This window comes from Grammomys surdaster, unplaced genomic scaffold, assembly GCF_004785775.1.
Source record: "Grammomys surdaster isolate TR1022 unplaced genomic scaffold, NIH_TR_1.0 126278, whole genome shotgun sequence".
Classification (NCBI taxonomy): domain Eukaryota; kingdom Metazoa; phylum Chordata; class Mammalia; order Rodentia; family Muridae; genus Grammomys; species Grammomys surdaster.
The window spans coordinates 7,494,114-7,508,792 of NW_021621078.1; the positions used below are offsets into that span (position 1 = coordinate 7,494,114).

General features: G+C 48.9%; 2 protein-coding genes across 3 annotated transcripts in view; one reads left to right on the forward strand and one right to left on the reverse strand.

Moving 5' to 3' along the window:
* The window catches only part of Serpinf1 (serpin family F member 1), an 11,504-nt gene extending 3,022 nt beyond the window's left edge, over positions 1–8,482 (forward strand). The window contains exons 2-8 of the mRNA XM_028759435.1: positions 993–1,080; positions 2,765–2,963; positions 3,455–3,610; positions 4,074–4,277; positions 5,183–5,325; positions 7,714–7,924; positions 8,117–8,482. Of these exons, the coding sequence (XP_028615268.1) occupies positions 1,000–1,080; positions 2,765–2,963; positions 3,455–3,610; positions 4,074–4,277; positions 5,183–5,325; positions 7,714–7,924; positions 8,117–8,376 (1,254 nt within the window). The 5' untranslated portion in view covers positions 993–999 and the 3' untranslated portion in view covers positions 8,377–8,482. The remainder of the gene's footprint in view (positions 1–992; positions 1,081–2,764; positions 2,964–3,454; positions 3,611–4,073; positions 4,278–5,182; positions 5,326–7,713; positions 7,925–8,116) is intronic.
* Positions 8,483–12,802: 4,320 nt separating this feature from the next.
* The window catches only part of Smyd4 (SET and MYND domain containing 4), a 47,848-nt gene continuing 45,971 nt past the window's right edge, over positions 12,803–14,679 (reverse strand). For both annotated transcript variants that reach the window (XM_028759429.1, XM_028759430.1), the window contains exon 11: positions 12,803–13,612. In XM_028759429.1, coding sequence (XP_028615262.1) covers positions 13,459–13,612 — 154 coding nt within the window. In that variant the 3' untranslated portion in view covers positions 12,803–13,458. The remainder of the gene's footprint in view (positions 13,613–14,679) is intronic.

Genomic DNA, 14,679 nt, shown 5'->3' on the forward strand with positions numbered 1-14,679 from the left:
AACGTCTATACTATACTATATACAGAGAACGTCTATACTATACTATACTATATACAGAGAACGTCTAGTCTATACTATACTATACTATACTATACTATACTATACTATACTATACTATACAAGGAGGGCTTTATTCTTTGGATAGCTATGAAGACCCAGAGTCAAGGTTTGATGCCAGGCAGTACAGCCCTAGTTCACACCCTCTTAACTATGAATTGCTCTTGAAATAGAAGAAGGGAGTCAAGCCAGGCATGGTGGTTCACGCCTGGAATTGTAGTACTCAGGAGGCAAATGGAGGAGGGTAGCTGCAACTTCAAGGCTAGCCTGGGCTTCATACACAGGAACCTATCTAAAAAAAAGTGTGTGTGTCTTTAGCATAGGCTTTGGTCGGAGAACTACTGGTGGATGGCAGGACCAGACCAGATGTTCTGTAAGTCTATGACCTGGGCTCGGCATCCATCCTGAGACAGGGTTGCAAATCCTACCAAATGAGCTGGCTGTGTGCCTCCATGGAAAAGCCTTGGTGTGTGTTTGTGCTAGAGCATTTTCTTGAGGCCTGAAGAGTCTGCTTCTGGGTCTCCCCTGCTCTGGAGCTTAGAGTGGAAGGTGGGTCTCCTGATAGGAACCATTATGGAGGCACAGCTCAAGGTGGAGTGCAGGGGCAGGTCAGGGATGGCAAGCCTCAAGGTAAGGGTCCACTTTGGGGCTGAGAGCTGGAGGGATGGAAGGTGCTCCCTCTGCCTGACTCTTGTCCCTGTGCACTGTGCAGTGGCAGGGGAGGGTGTGGGTGACGAGAGTCACTTTTTTTTTTTTTTAAAGGTTTTTCGAGACAGGGTTTCTCTGTGTAGCCCTGGCTGTCCTGGAATTCTGTAAACCAGGCTGGCCTCGAACTCAGAAATCTGCCTGCCTCTGCCTCCCAAGTGCTGGGATTAAAGGCATGAGCCACTTCTGCCCGGCTGGGGGAGTCACTTACTCTCTTGTTTCTCTTGTAGTCCCGGGATGCAGGCCCTGGTGCTACTCCTCTGGACTGGAGCCCTGCTCGGGCACGGCAGCAGCCAGAATGTCCCCAGCAGCTCTGAGGTCAGTAGGGTGGGTAGGTGGGGCAGCAGCTCTCCCGGCTCCTCCTTGGCAGGCAGCAGGAGAGACAGTGCAGGGAGGCAGCCCTGGGTCCAGGGTGGGCTCTGGCCTTCACTCTTCTAGGCCTTCGCTACTTTAGCAGCAAGACAAGAATATCCTCCCTCTCCTTTCAGGGTCTGGAGAAGCTGCCACTATACAGAGGAAGTAGGGGCGGGGTTGTGTCACACAAGGGCAAGGCATTTGGGCATATTAGACCTGGGTTGTGGGCTCTAAGTTTGGACTCGGGCTTAGTGACCTTAGACAATACTGTCTTGCCCCTGGCCACTCACTTATTCCTCATCTACTAACTCCCCTCCTCTGTTGGGGGTGAAACCAGGCCCTCACACGTGCTACACACATGCTGTATCACTGAGCTCTGTCCATGGACACTTACTCTGGGTCGAAATATAAAAATCCCAGTCCTTGAGAGGTAGAGGCAGGTGGATCTCTGTGAATCTAAGGCCAGCCTGGTCTGCATAGTGAGTTCCAGGACAGCTAGAGCCACATAATGAGATCCTGTCTCAAAAAACAAACAAACAAACAAACAAACAAACCAAAAACCAAACACAGAACTAAAAACAAATCCCCCAAACCAAAAAGCAACAGGGACTGGAGATACAGCTGGGTGGTCAAGCACCTGCCTAACGTATGTAAGAGCCCAGCTTTGATCCAAAGCCCTGGGAACAAAACAAAAGGCAGAAAGTCCCTAGCAACTGTAGCTAGCTCATGAGGAAGAAGCTGACACTGAAAACAGGTCAGAAAACTACAAAGTCCCCTCAGGTCTGGTCAGAGGAGATGGCTTGTCAGGAAAGACAGGGAGGGTGTCACAGCAGAACCTAGGCCGACAAAGACCAGGCAGCAAGCTGAGTAGGAAAGAGGTGTCTAAGGACAGGTTTCTGTGGTGGTGGTGGTGAGGTTCCCTGCAGAGGGAAGGGGGAGAGAGGGATGGAGGGAAGGAGGGATGAAGGGATGGAGGGAGACGCAGAGAGGCAGAGAGGCAGAGAGGCAGAGAGGCAGAGAGGCAGAGAGGCAGAGAGGCAGAGAGAGGCAGAGAGAGGCAGAGAGAGGCAGAGAGGCAGAGAGGCAGAGAGGCAGAGAGGCAGAGAGGCAGAGAGGCAGAGAGGCAGATGCAGACGCAGACACAGAGTATATTTGTAGGCTAGAAGTCAACCCAGAGTCATTCCTCAGGTCCGTCCACTTTGGTTTCTGAAACAGGACCCCTCACTGACCTGGAACACATTGATTAGCCCAGGCTGACTGGCCAACAAGCCTCAGACCTGCCCATTTCTGCCTCCCCAGTGCTGGGATTATAAGCATGCACCCCCATGCCTAGCTCTTTCCCCATGGCTTCTGGGGATTGACTCTAGGTCCTCGTACTTGCAAGCTGACACTTTATCTACTAAGCTATCTCCCCAGCCCTACAGTGTTTGTTTTAAAGTGGGCCAGGCTTCAGGCTCTCAGGTCACAGTTCAAGTCTGGCAAGCGCTTTTGGGTTGCCCCACCCCCTCCCCACCTCCCAGCACAGAGATATAGTCAGCACACACTCATTCTCACCTCAGACTAAAGGCCCTAGGGACCAGAGGACAACCCCAACCAGGAGGTGATGCATTCACTGTGCTTTCCTACTGGTCCTTGTATTCTAACCCAGGGTTCCCCAGCCCCTGAGAGCACAGGGGAGCCAGTGGAGGAGGATGACCCCTTCTTCAAGGTCCCTGTGAACAAGTTGGCAGCAGCTGTTTCCAACTTCGGCTATGATCTGTACCGCCTGAGATCCAGTGCCAGCCCAAGTGGCAACATCCTGCTGTCTCCACTCAGTGTGGCCACAGCCCTCTCTGCCCTTTCTCTGGGTGAGTGTCAACGGAAGAAAGCTGCAGGTGGACCTGAATTTCCCCTACCCAGAGTCTCCATGCTGCTGCCGCCAAGGGGATAGAAAAGGGGCGGCAGGGGCTACACACACAGTCCCTACCACTCAACCCTGGCACTCAACCCTTGGTTCCTTAAGTGGCTTCCTATTGTGTTTTAGTCATTTAACCAGGTTCTAGGGGTACAACTGCCATGAGCAGACCTGGTTCCTCCTCAGAACAGTGTAGGTTACAATGGGAGAACTTGCGGACCCTTTTCTCTCTGTAGGTCTGATGACCTTGGCCTGTCTTAGATATCTTCCTAGCAATGCAGTCATTATTTCTTTCCATGCCCTGAAGCTCTGGTCCAGCTAGAACATCTGCAATATGGGCCTCCTCAGGCTCTAAGAGGACAAAAAGATTGGTGTCTACTCTCCCTACCCTGATGTGGGCCTCACGGGCAGTTATGAAGCTTGCTGTCCTTTTCTCTCTGGCAGGAGCTGAACAGCGAACAGAGTCTGTCATTCACCGGGCTCTTTACTACGACTTGATCAGCAACCCTGACATTCACAGCACCTACAAGGAACTCCTTGCCTCTGTTACTGCCCCCGAGAAGAACCTCAAGAGTGCTTCCAGAATTGTGTTTGAGAGGAGTCAGTAGCCCACCCCCACCCCACCTCTCAAAGTCTATGGAGTCCTAGCTGGTCCCCCACCTCATAATGCTGCCTCTGCTTCTGAAGTGCAAGCACGCACCATTGTGCCTGGTGCGCAGTTGCTTTTCTGGCCTGGGTTGTCTGTATGCTCCATGCTGTCTAAACAATAGGCTGTGTGTACTCAGGCCAGGCCTGGCACTGGTGGGCAGGAAAGGGCCTGCGAGACCACAGAGGAACAGAAAGAGGAAGTGGTCTGTGGGAGACAGCAGGAGGGTCTGAGAGGGCAGTAACATGAAGGGGAAAGCAATGGATGGAAGCCATTGTTCCCTAGCCAGGTTTTGGGCAAGCCGGCAGATGCCCCAGCAAGTCAGGGGGAAGATTCTGGGCAGGAAGCTGGGGTCTGGCATGCTTTCAAAGTGAGGCTGCTGTTTCAGCTCTCATCTTTGATCTGTTTCCTCTCAAGAACTTCGAGTAAAATCCAGCTTTGTTGCTCCTCTGGAGAAGTCATATGGGACCAGGCCCCGAATCCTCACTGGCAACCCTCGCATAGACCTTCAGGAGATTAACAACTGGGTGCAGGCTCAGATGAAAGGGAAGATTGCCCGGTCCACAAAGGAAATGCCCAGTGCCCTCAGCATCCTCCTCCTCGGTGTGGCTTACTTCAAGGGTGAGGGCTTCCCCACTTGTCTTTGGCCGAGGGAGGACAGTGGGTGTGTGTGTGGTGATGGTGGTGAACATGAATACAGGTACTAGGCCAGAGCGAGATCTGAAAGCCACAGAGCTTGTACCACGTGGGCGTATCACCCCAAGTGTTTCTGAATTAGCTGACCACTGAAATGGCTGCATGGGGCTGGGCACGGATGTCTGGCTTTTGAATCAGACCAGGTTTAATCCTGGCTCTGCCCCATGAGCTGCAGAACCCTGTGTAGGTTTCTCCTCAGCCTGTGTCCTTGTCTTCACTGTAAGGATAACACATCTACCTCTCAGACACTCTACAATACATGCTGACTTGCTCTCAGAGCAGCCCTCTACTCCTGGAGTCCCACCCCTGCTCAGAACTGCTGTCATCTACCTGTCAGCATCCTTCTAGGCAGTGGTAATATGTCAAGAAACCCTTCCACAGGCCTTATCTGAGATCTATTTTACTCAGAAAAGGGCTTAGAGCAGGAATGGTTTGATCCATTTCCATTTTAAGTTGCTTTGTGACCATCTTATGGAGTAGTAGCAAGAGTGGATCCTAACCTAGAGGAAAGCCCTGGGGCTTCCTACTCCAAGCCCACAGGGGCCGAGAGAGCAGTCATGCACCAGCATATTAAAGGCTGCTTTAAACAGAAGGAGCTTGGTGATCCAAGTCAGAGAGAGAACACCCACTTATTTCTGAGTTTGCTAGGAGAGGATAGCCAGCACCTGTGGTGCATGGAGCCTGTGGTCTGCACCATACATGCTGGGACCCTGCGGCTCCTGTGTTCTTGCTGCTGACAACTCAGGTTGCTTTGGCCAGTGGAGACACAGCATGGTCCTGTGGCCTTTCTGGTGACAGTGGCTCAGGATGCTCCATCTGCTTCCTTCCAGGGCAGTGGGTAACCAAGTTTGACTCAAGAAAGACGACCCTCCAGGATTTTCATTTGGATGAGGACAGGACCGTGAAAGTCCCCATGATGTCAGACCCTAAGGCCATCTTACGATATGGCTTGGACTCTGATCTCAACTGCAAGGTCTGTAGGGATGGAGGTGGGAGGTCAGAGAAGGGCTGGGTGGGTATGGAACGGATGGCCACTGAGATCTGCAGGCTATCTGAACTTTGCTGTGTGACTTTGGGCGAGTTAGTAATGTTTCTGGGGCTCTCCTTTTCTTGAAGAGGAGTGAGAAGTAGTTATCAGCACTCATTCTCCCAGGGTTTGTTCTAAGGATCAATGCCATTAAAGTGGGTTTTCAAGATCTGGCACTCAGAGTTGAGGACGGTGACACACACCTGTAATCCCAGCAGTCAGGAGGCTGAGGGAGGGTGGTCAAGAGTCCAGTCTGAGTTGCACTTTGAGACCATTTCACACAAAAAAGGGCTGGAATGATGGCTCAGTGGTTAAAAGTACTGGCTGCTTGCCTGAAGGTGGTGTCGCACACCTTGAATCCCAGCACTTGGGAGGCAGGGGCAGGCAGATCTCTGAGTTTGAGCCTACAGAGCGAGTTCTAGGACAGATAAGGCTATATAGAGAAACCCTGTCTCAAGAAACCAACCAACCAACCAACCAACCAACCAACCAACCAACCAACCAACCAACTCCCCCCTTCCTGCCCCCAACAAAACCAACAAGAACACTGGCTGCCTCAGGTTCAATTCTCAGCACCCACATGGCAGCTCACAAACCATTTGCAATCCCAGTTCCAGGGGATCCAACATCCTCTTCTGGCCTCTGGAGATACCAGGCATGTCGGTGGTGTACAGACAGACATGCAGGCTACCACTCATACACATAACAAACAAACAAACAGACAGACAGACAGATAGACAGACAGACAAAGACACTCGCCAGGGTGTACCTCAGTGGAGCGTGCTTGCTCAGTATGAGCAAGGCCCTGGGCTTAATCCTTGGCACTGCCCAAAACAAAGCGATCAAGAAAGGAAAGACTCGACACTCAAATTTATTCATTCATTTCTTTATTTCCTTTTGAGACAGAGCCTCATGTGGCTCATGCTGGCCTCAAATGAACTAGCTGAAGGCTCCTGATCTTCTTAACTCTACCTCCCAAATGCTGGTATTGTAGGCATGTGTCTTAGTAGGGTCTTTATTGCTATGAAGAGACACTGTGACCAAGGCAATTCTTATAAAGGCAAACTTTTTTTTTTTTTTTTTTTTGACAGGGTTTCTCTGTGTAGCCCTGGCTGTCCTGGAACTCACTCTGTAGACCAGGCTGGCCTCGAACTCAGAAATCCACCTGTCTCTGCCTCCCAAGTGCTGGGATTAAAGGTGTGTGCCACCACCGCCCGGCTAAAGGCAAACATTTAATTGGGGCTGGCTTACAATTTCAGAGGTTCAGTTCATTATCACCATGGTGAGAAGCCTGGCATTGTTCTGGCAGACATTATGCTGGAAGAGCCAAGTGTTCTATATCTTGATCTGAAGGCAGCCAGCAGACTGCGTCCTCTAGAGACAGCCAGGAGGAGGCTCTCTTTCTACTCTGAGCAGAGCTTGAGCACAGAGACCTCAAAGCCACTCCCAAATTGACACAGTTCCTCCACCAAGGCCACACCTCTTCCACCAAGGTCACACCTCTTCCACCAAGGCCACACCTCTTCCACCAAGGCCACACCCCCTCCAACAAGGCCACACCTTGTAATAGTGTCATTCCCCATTGGGGTAAACATTCAAACACAGGAGTCTATGAGGGTCAAACCTATTCAAACCCCACAGTGCTGGGGATCACACACACAGCTTCACACATGTTAGGTGAGTGCTCTACCAAGTGGGCCATAGTCCCAGCCCAAGTCTTTTGACAGCTTCTCTCTTTAGAATTAAGAGCAAAGTTTTGACAACTTGTCACAAATGCCACAGGCTGACATTCTACAGCTCTAAGTGTACCTGATTTCTTTCTACTCTAAATCAGTACCTATTAGCCCTTCCTAGGCTATGGCTTCTTTGGAAATCTAAGTGCTTGAAATAGTGCGGTGTGGTGACACATGCCTTTAATACCAGCACTTGAGAGGCAGGAGCAGGTGGATTTCTATAAGTTTGAGGCTAGCCTGGTCTACATAGAAAGTTCCAGGGCAGAATAATAGACCTTGTCTTAAAAAAAAAAAAAAGTCCCAAAACACTCTAGAGAAATGACATTTCTGTTTATGATTCCATGGGGCTCCGGGAAGCTGACACTTGTTCCATGGGCCCTAGGATCAACACCTCTGTTCAAGGGATCCATTTTACTGTTCATTTCTAGTCCAATGCTCTGCCCACTCATGGAAGGACTTCCAGTAATCAGCAGCCTACTGGACAGGCTGAGGCTCGGGGAACACAAAGCTGAGCCCCACCACAGGAAAGGGGAGGCAACTGTTGGTATATAGGGTTTCTTTCTAGCTCAAGACTAACCCACACGCATCTCTGGTGCATTAGATTGCCCAGCTGCCCTTGACCGGAAGCATGAGCATCATCTTCTTCCTGCCTGTGACGGTCACCCAGAACTTGACCATGATAGAGGAGAGCCTCACCTCTGAGTTCATTCATGACATTGACCGAGAACTGAAGACTATCCAAGCTGTGCTGACCGTCCCCAAGCTGAAGCTGAGCTATGAAGGCGAAGTTACCAAGTCTCTGCAGGAGATGAGTATGTTTGCAAGACCACTTTGCTCTTGGAGCTGCGTCTTGGAGCTGTGTCCTGTGACTTTGTAGGGTGGCTTAGGGAACATGTGACACTATTACGGGGGGGGGGGGGGCAAAGAACCACCTTCCATTAGACTCAGCCCTTGGGGTGTGTGTGTGTGTGTTGTATTAATGGAATCTCTCTCAATCTCTGCAGAGCTACAGTCCTTGTTTGAGTCACCTGACTTCAGCAAGATTACAGGCAAACCCGTGAAGCTTACCCAAGTGGAACACAGGGCTGCTTTTGAGTGGAACGAGGAGGGGGCAGGAACCAGCCCCACTCCAGGCCTCCAGCCTGTCCGCCTTACCTTCCCACTAGACTATCACCTTAACCAACCTTTCATCTTTGTTCTGAGGGACACAGACACGGGGGCCCTCCTCTTCATAGGCAGAATCCTGGACCCCAGTAGCACTTAATGTCTCAGAGCTCTAAGAAAACCTTAGAGGGAGGGCTGATTATACCTTCCAGGAAGACGGCCGATAGTCTCAATGTAGCCTCTGCAATAAAAGAGCTTTTCCTTAATTTTTGCTTTTTCCTTCTCCTGTTTGAAGCTATGTTTAGTATGGAGAGAAACTGGTCCTTATGAATTTACATACCTGTAGCTGGAACTGGCTCTGCTTAAGCTCTGCAAAAGTCACCATTTCCTGCTCTAGGAGTGGTGGTGAATGAGGAGCCTGCCCCCGGAGGGCGCTGCCACACACAGTTACTAACACTTGTGGTGGGGTTCCTCATCTTTCTCTTACCATCACAAATATCTGGGGAAATCAACAGCTGTGTTAGAGGTCCCAGCCATGACTGTTCCCCTTGCTTCTGGACACACTTGTGGTGAAGCAGCCCTGTGACTTAGGACATGAAAGCAAAGAGAAAAGATGAAGCCAGAGATTCCCCTTGGTTGGCATGCCTATCCATGTCCCACCAGGCCTAAACCCTAACAGTTCTACCATCTTCCAATAGTGCTACACTGGGACCCAATTTTTGCCTTGGGGGACACAATCCAAACCATAGCATATGTTCCAAAACAACCAGACTAGGTTTACTTATGTATTTATGTGTGTTTAGGGAGGTATATGTTTGTACATGGGGTCATGTAGGGGCCAGAGAACAATACTGGGTGTCATTTCTCAGGAGATGGCTGCCTTTGAAAGTTAAAGAAAAGCCAGGCAGTGGTTGTGGAGCGGTAGTGGTGGCATATGCCTTGAATCCCAGCACTTGGGAGTCAGAAGCAGGTGAATCTCTGTGAGTTTGAGGCCAGCCTGGTCAACACAGGTCTAGTCAGGGCTGTTACATAGAGAAACCCTGTCTCAAAAACAAACAAACAAACAAACAAACAACAATTTAAACATTTAAAACAAGAAAACTTGGAAGTTAAGGAAATATATATTATTTTTTCTCTCTTCCATGTTGTTGCATTAACCTTTGTATCAGTTAGTCATTGTTTTTAAAGATTTATTTATTTTATGTATATTAGTACACTGTAGCTATCTTCGGACACACCAGAAGAGGGCATCAGATCCCATTACAGATGGTTGTGAGCCACCATGTAGTTGCTGGGAATTGAACTCAGGACTTCTGGAAGAGCAGTCAATACTCTTTAACTGCTGAGCCATCTCTCTAGCCCCAGAAATATATATTGTTTCGAGGATGGAGAGATGGCTCAGTGATTAAGAGTCTCTTTCAGAGAACCCATGGTTTTGTTTCCAGCACCTACATGGTGGCTCACAGCCCTGTGTAACTCCATCTAGTCCCGGGAGATCTGATGTCCTCTTCTGGCCTCCACAGGCATTGCACACATGTAGTGCACACAAAGACACGCATGTAGGCAAAACACCCATACACATAAAATTAAAATTTTAAATTATGATTTGTATGCATATGCATATATTTGTATGCATATGCATTTATATAAGCATAAAACTGTCAAGAGACAGGTATGTGGAGTAAGTTGGTTCTCTCCTTCCACCTTTAGTGGCCCCTGAGAATTGAGCGTTGCCAGGCTTGTATGGCAAGTATCTGTTCCCACTGAGCCACCATGTTACCTCTTCCTAACCGTTTTGTGTTTTCAGTCTTTCGCTGCCTGGAACATACTAAGTAGACTAGCTAGTAACTGGCTGTCCAGTGAGCTCCATGGACCCATCTGTCTCCACCTTGACAATGCTGGCTCACAAGCAACTGCCACCACACCTTGCTTTTTTTTACATAGTTTCTGGGGTTGACTTTGGGTTCTTGCGTTTGGAGGGTAAGCTACATTTTACCAACTAGGCCTATTTATTTTCTGAGAAAGGATCTTACGATGTACCTGGCTAGCCTGGAACTTGCTATGTAGACAAAGCGGGTCTCAAATTCAGATGTCCATCTGCTTTTGCCTTCTGAATTCTAGGATTAAAGGTATGCACCACCCCTCTTGGCCTCAGTCCCTATTTTTTGAGACAGGGTCTCTGGTAGCTCAGAATGGCTCTGTCCTCTGATCCTCCCATGATCCTCCACTTCCCATGTGCTGATCCTCTTGGCCTCCACTTCCCATGTGCTGGGATTATAGGCATGTATGACTGACATGGTTTTATTTTCTGTTTATTTTTAGTTATATGTGTACGTATGTGTCTGAGTGTGGACACATGCATGAGTGTGGTGCTTACAGAGGTCAGAGCATCAGATCTCCTTGGCACAGGAGATCCTGGTGGTTTGAGCTGCTTGTCACTGAGGCTGGGAACTGAGTTCAGATTCCCTGTAAGACCAGTATATGCTTAACTGCCACCTCTCTAGCCTATCTGTCTGTCTGTCTGTCTGTCCGTCCATCCATCCATCTACCCACCCACCTACCCACCCACCCACATGCCTACCAACAGGGTCTCACTATGTAGCCCTGGCTGCCCTGGAACTCATTTATATAGACTAGGTTAGCCTAGAACTCACAGAGATCTTCTGGTTCATGCATGCTGGTATTAAAAGTGCACACCACCTTACCAAGCTTAAATGCATAGTTTTGTTTTAGCTTTCTTTTTATTTACTTTGATTTTCTTAAAATTATGTGTATCTTTCTCTATGTGTGTGTGTGTGCATGTGTGTTTGCATGTGTGTAATTGAGTGTATGTGCCTATGTAGGCCAGAGGTGTTGGATCTCATGGAGTTGGAGTTACAGGTGGTTATGAGTCACTCAGTGTGGGTAGCTGGAACTGAAATGAGGCCCTCTGGAAAAGCAGTTTGTGCTCTTAGCTGCTGAGACACCCTTTCAGCCCTTTGATTTTTGAGACAAGGTCTTTTGTAGCCCAGACTGCCTCTAGCTCTTGACCATCCTGTCTCAGCCTTCTGAGTGCTGACAGGTGTGTAGCTACCGTGGCCAGCTCACACTAGACTTTAATACAAACACAGTTGTAAGTATTCCCAAGTTAAGGTCACATGAGACAATGAGAGTTTTTTTTTGAATTGTATTTAATGTATATGATGAGGGTTTCGCCTGCATTTGTCTGTACCATGTACATGCAGTGCTCACACAGGCCAGAAGAGGGCATCCTCGATGAGGAACTGGAATAACAGATGGAGTTAGCTGCTGAGAATCAAACCCAGGACTTCCAGACGAGCAGCACGAGCTCTTAACCACTGAGCCATCTTACAAAGCATCTACAAAAGCTTCTACGCATAAAATAAAGCCTGATATGTAACATGATAAACATACCCTTTGAGAAAGAGCACCTATTTTACAAAGCGTGACAGGGCTTTTAGAAACAAAACACATGGCATGTGTTTGGACTGGAATAACTATAGCGTCGTCTGTAGGACTAAACTTTTTTCCTGAAAAAGCTCTACCCAAAACAAAACAAACCTTTCAGGTCACCTCCTTGTCAAGGTAAGTTAATTGACAGCAGAAGAATCAAATGCTGCCCATTTTCCAGTCCACAAATGTTTGAATACTGTCTTTTAACACCTTGCTTCCTGAAAAGTTGCTGTCAGGCATCTCCAGGACTCTTTACTTCCTGATTATAACGTCATGGCAATCAACAGCTACTTCCTGGGCATGGCTAGGATGGCAAGTTCTAAAAAGCAGAGTGTATGGACTTGGGTCTTTTTTCCCACTAATTCACCTAAATAAATTGGTCACCAGCAGTAACATACTAAGAATGAGTCAGAAAATCCCACAGCTATCTGTCCCTGGTGGTCTGGACTACCACTACCCATCCTCTGGGAAAGGGGCAGTGACTTTCCCTCTGTCTCAGTTGGAAACCATAAGCAACAGTGTCCACAACCACAGAACTCAGGGGGCATCTGGAGATGCAACAACGAGCCTCACAGTCTACCAGTGAGTGATACCAACGATTTCTCCTGGAGTGTCGTGCAGACAGACTCACAGCTCCTCCTGGAGTGTCGTGCAGACAGACTCACAGCTCCTCCTGGGGTGTCGTGCAGACTCCTGACTCTATTCTTTGTACTCACAGTTTGTACTTCATGTGTGAGCCCAAGGAGACATGGCAGTAGGAAGCAGTCTCAAGCTAGGCAAGGTGGTCTTTGCCTATAAACCTAGTACTTGGAAGGCTGAGGCAGGAGGATGATATGTTTGAGGCTAGACTGGCTTACAGAGTGAGATTCTGTCTGCAAGTGAAACAACCCAAGCAGTCTGCTCTCAGGCGTGCTAACAAGGACGCCCGTGTGTCATAAAGTCACGCCCACAAGGCTGGCTTGCATCAGTGCTGGACAGCGCGTGCCAAGAAGATTTAATGAAAGCCACTGAGTAAGAATTAGAACACTGGCCGGGCGGTGGTGGTGCACGCCTTTAATCCCAGCACTTGGGAGGCAGAGGCAGGTGGATTTCTGAGTTCGAGGCCAGCCTGGTCTACAGAGTGAGTTCCAGGACAGCCAGGACTATACAGAGAAACCCTGTCTCGAAAAACAAAACAAAACAAACAAACAAATTAGACCACTGGTAGGAAACAAATACAGAGCGGCCATCCCAAGAAGGAACTGCGGACCCGCAGGTAAGACAGCCCCATATTTATCTCTCCATTCACAGATTCCACATCACCAGTCCTAACGAAGGACTTAAGGAAGCAGGATACTGTAAGTGGAACTGTGTGTCTCTTGAGGTAAGGAGCCATACTGACTTCTTGCTGTACATTATTTTTCAATTACAATACAAGACTAAGAGTTGAAGTTCCCACTGGAGTGGAACACAGCACTTCATTACTACTAGAAACCATAGGAATGTTCTAGGGAAACAGACTCATCATTTAGTGAGACGAAATCAAGCCAAAACCCTAGGCTAGCATCAGGTGCTTGCAGATCAGCAACAACCCTTTAAAGCATGCAGCCTCTACAGACACTGGATTAGGCTTTTCTGGGGATGGAGTTTCTGTCAGAGGGCAGTTAACTTCTGCAAGCAGCAGCCAGCAGGACAGGTGAGTGTCTCAATCTGTTTTCCAGTGTTCTCTGTACAGACACTAGGCTAGGCTCAGTTGGGTAGGTCCCATCCTCTCTGATGAGCTCTGCTCTTGAGGGTGAGGATGTAGGCTCTACACCAAGGGCCCCACAGGGATGAAGGATGGGTTCAGTAAGCAGGCCCTCATCTCCCGGAGCTCCTGGACCTCGTCGCTCTCGGGGCCACAGTGCACCAACAGGATCCTTTCTGCCTTCCGTATGGCGCTCAGAGCTTCAGGCACTGCCAGCCTGAAGCAAGAAAGGGAAGCTTGTCAATTCGCTCCCTCAGTCTAAACGAAAGCTGACTCCTTTCTGTACAGAGGACACAAAGGGTCAGGTTCGCTGCATCCTGCAGGGTCTTAAGAAGGCACAAAGGATCCGAGTGCCTCTGCCCTCTAGGTTCTTTCCATCTGAAAGTATAGATAAACTTTCACGAGTGTACTGCAAAGCATATTTGAGAAAACTGTGTATGTGTGCAATAGACTCCAGGATCCTGAGAAAAATGGGCAAATTCAAAACCTTAGTCAACATTTATAAAAGCTTTATACACAGGTGTTCATTTTGGAGTTCTCGAGTCTAACCTGACTGACTCCCTCTCTCTGATCTCGCCCTTGTCTCTCAGGCCCTTCCCGCTCTCTGACCAAACATGCTGTTTCCATGTCTGAAATAGGCCTATGCTTCAAACCCTTTCTCTTACCAATGTACATCATGAGATTTTATCAAGGCTGGAGGTATGGCAGCCATACAAAATACTAAATTGGAGATATACTTCACTTCAAGTGACCTCAGTGGCACACTGGGTGAGGACCAGCTCATCAGGGCTACTCTTCCTTGTATTCTATTTTTTGTGTGTAGAGCTAGGGACAGAACCAGGGCCTTGTGCATACCACCAAGGGCGCTACCAACTGAGCAGTTCCCTCAGCTTCTTTTTTAATCTCTAAAGCAGGGATTCTCAGTCTTCACATAACTAACCTGGATCTCTCCACTGTGGAGTCTGTCCTGTGCACTGCAGGGTTAGCCTTTACCCACTAGATGCTGGCAGTACACTCCCCTCAAGCCATAACAATCAAAACTGTCTCCAAACACTGCCAAATGCCATCTGAAGGCAAAACCTCTTCTGGTTGAAAACAACTGCTTTAAAAGGAATAGGAGGCAAACCAGGGAAAAGGCAGAGCCCTGGAGTTGAGAGAGCAGAGACTGAGGCAGCCAAGGGAGGTGTGATTAAGCAGGGAGGAATGCTAGAGGCGGGTGAGGCTGCCTGGAAGTCCTCCCTGGGAAGTTCCACGAAGACCTAACGGCTTTCTCCACAACTCTCA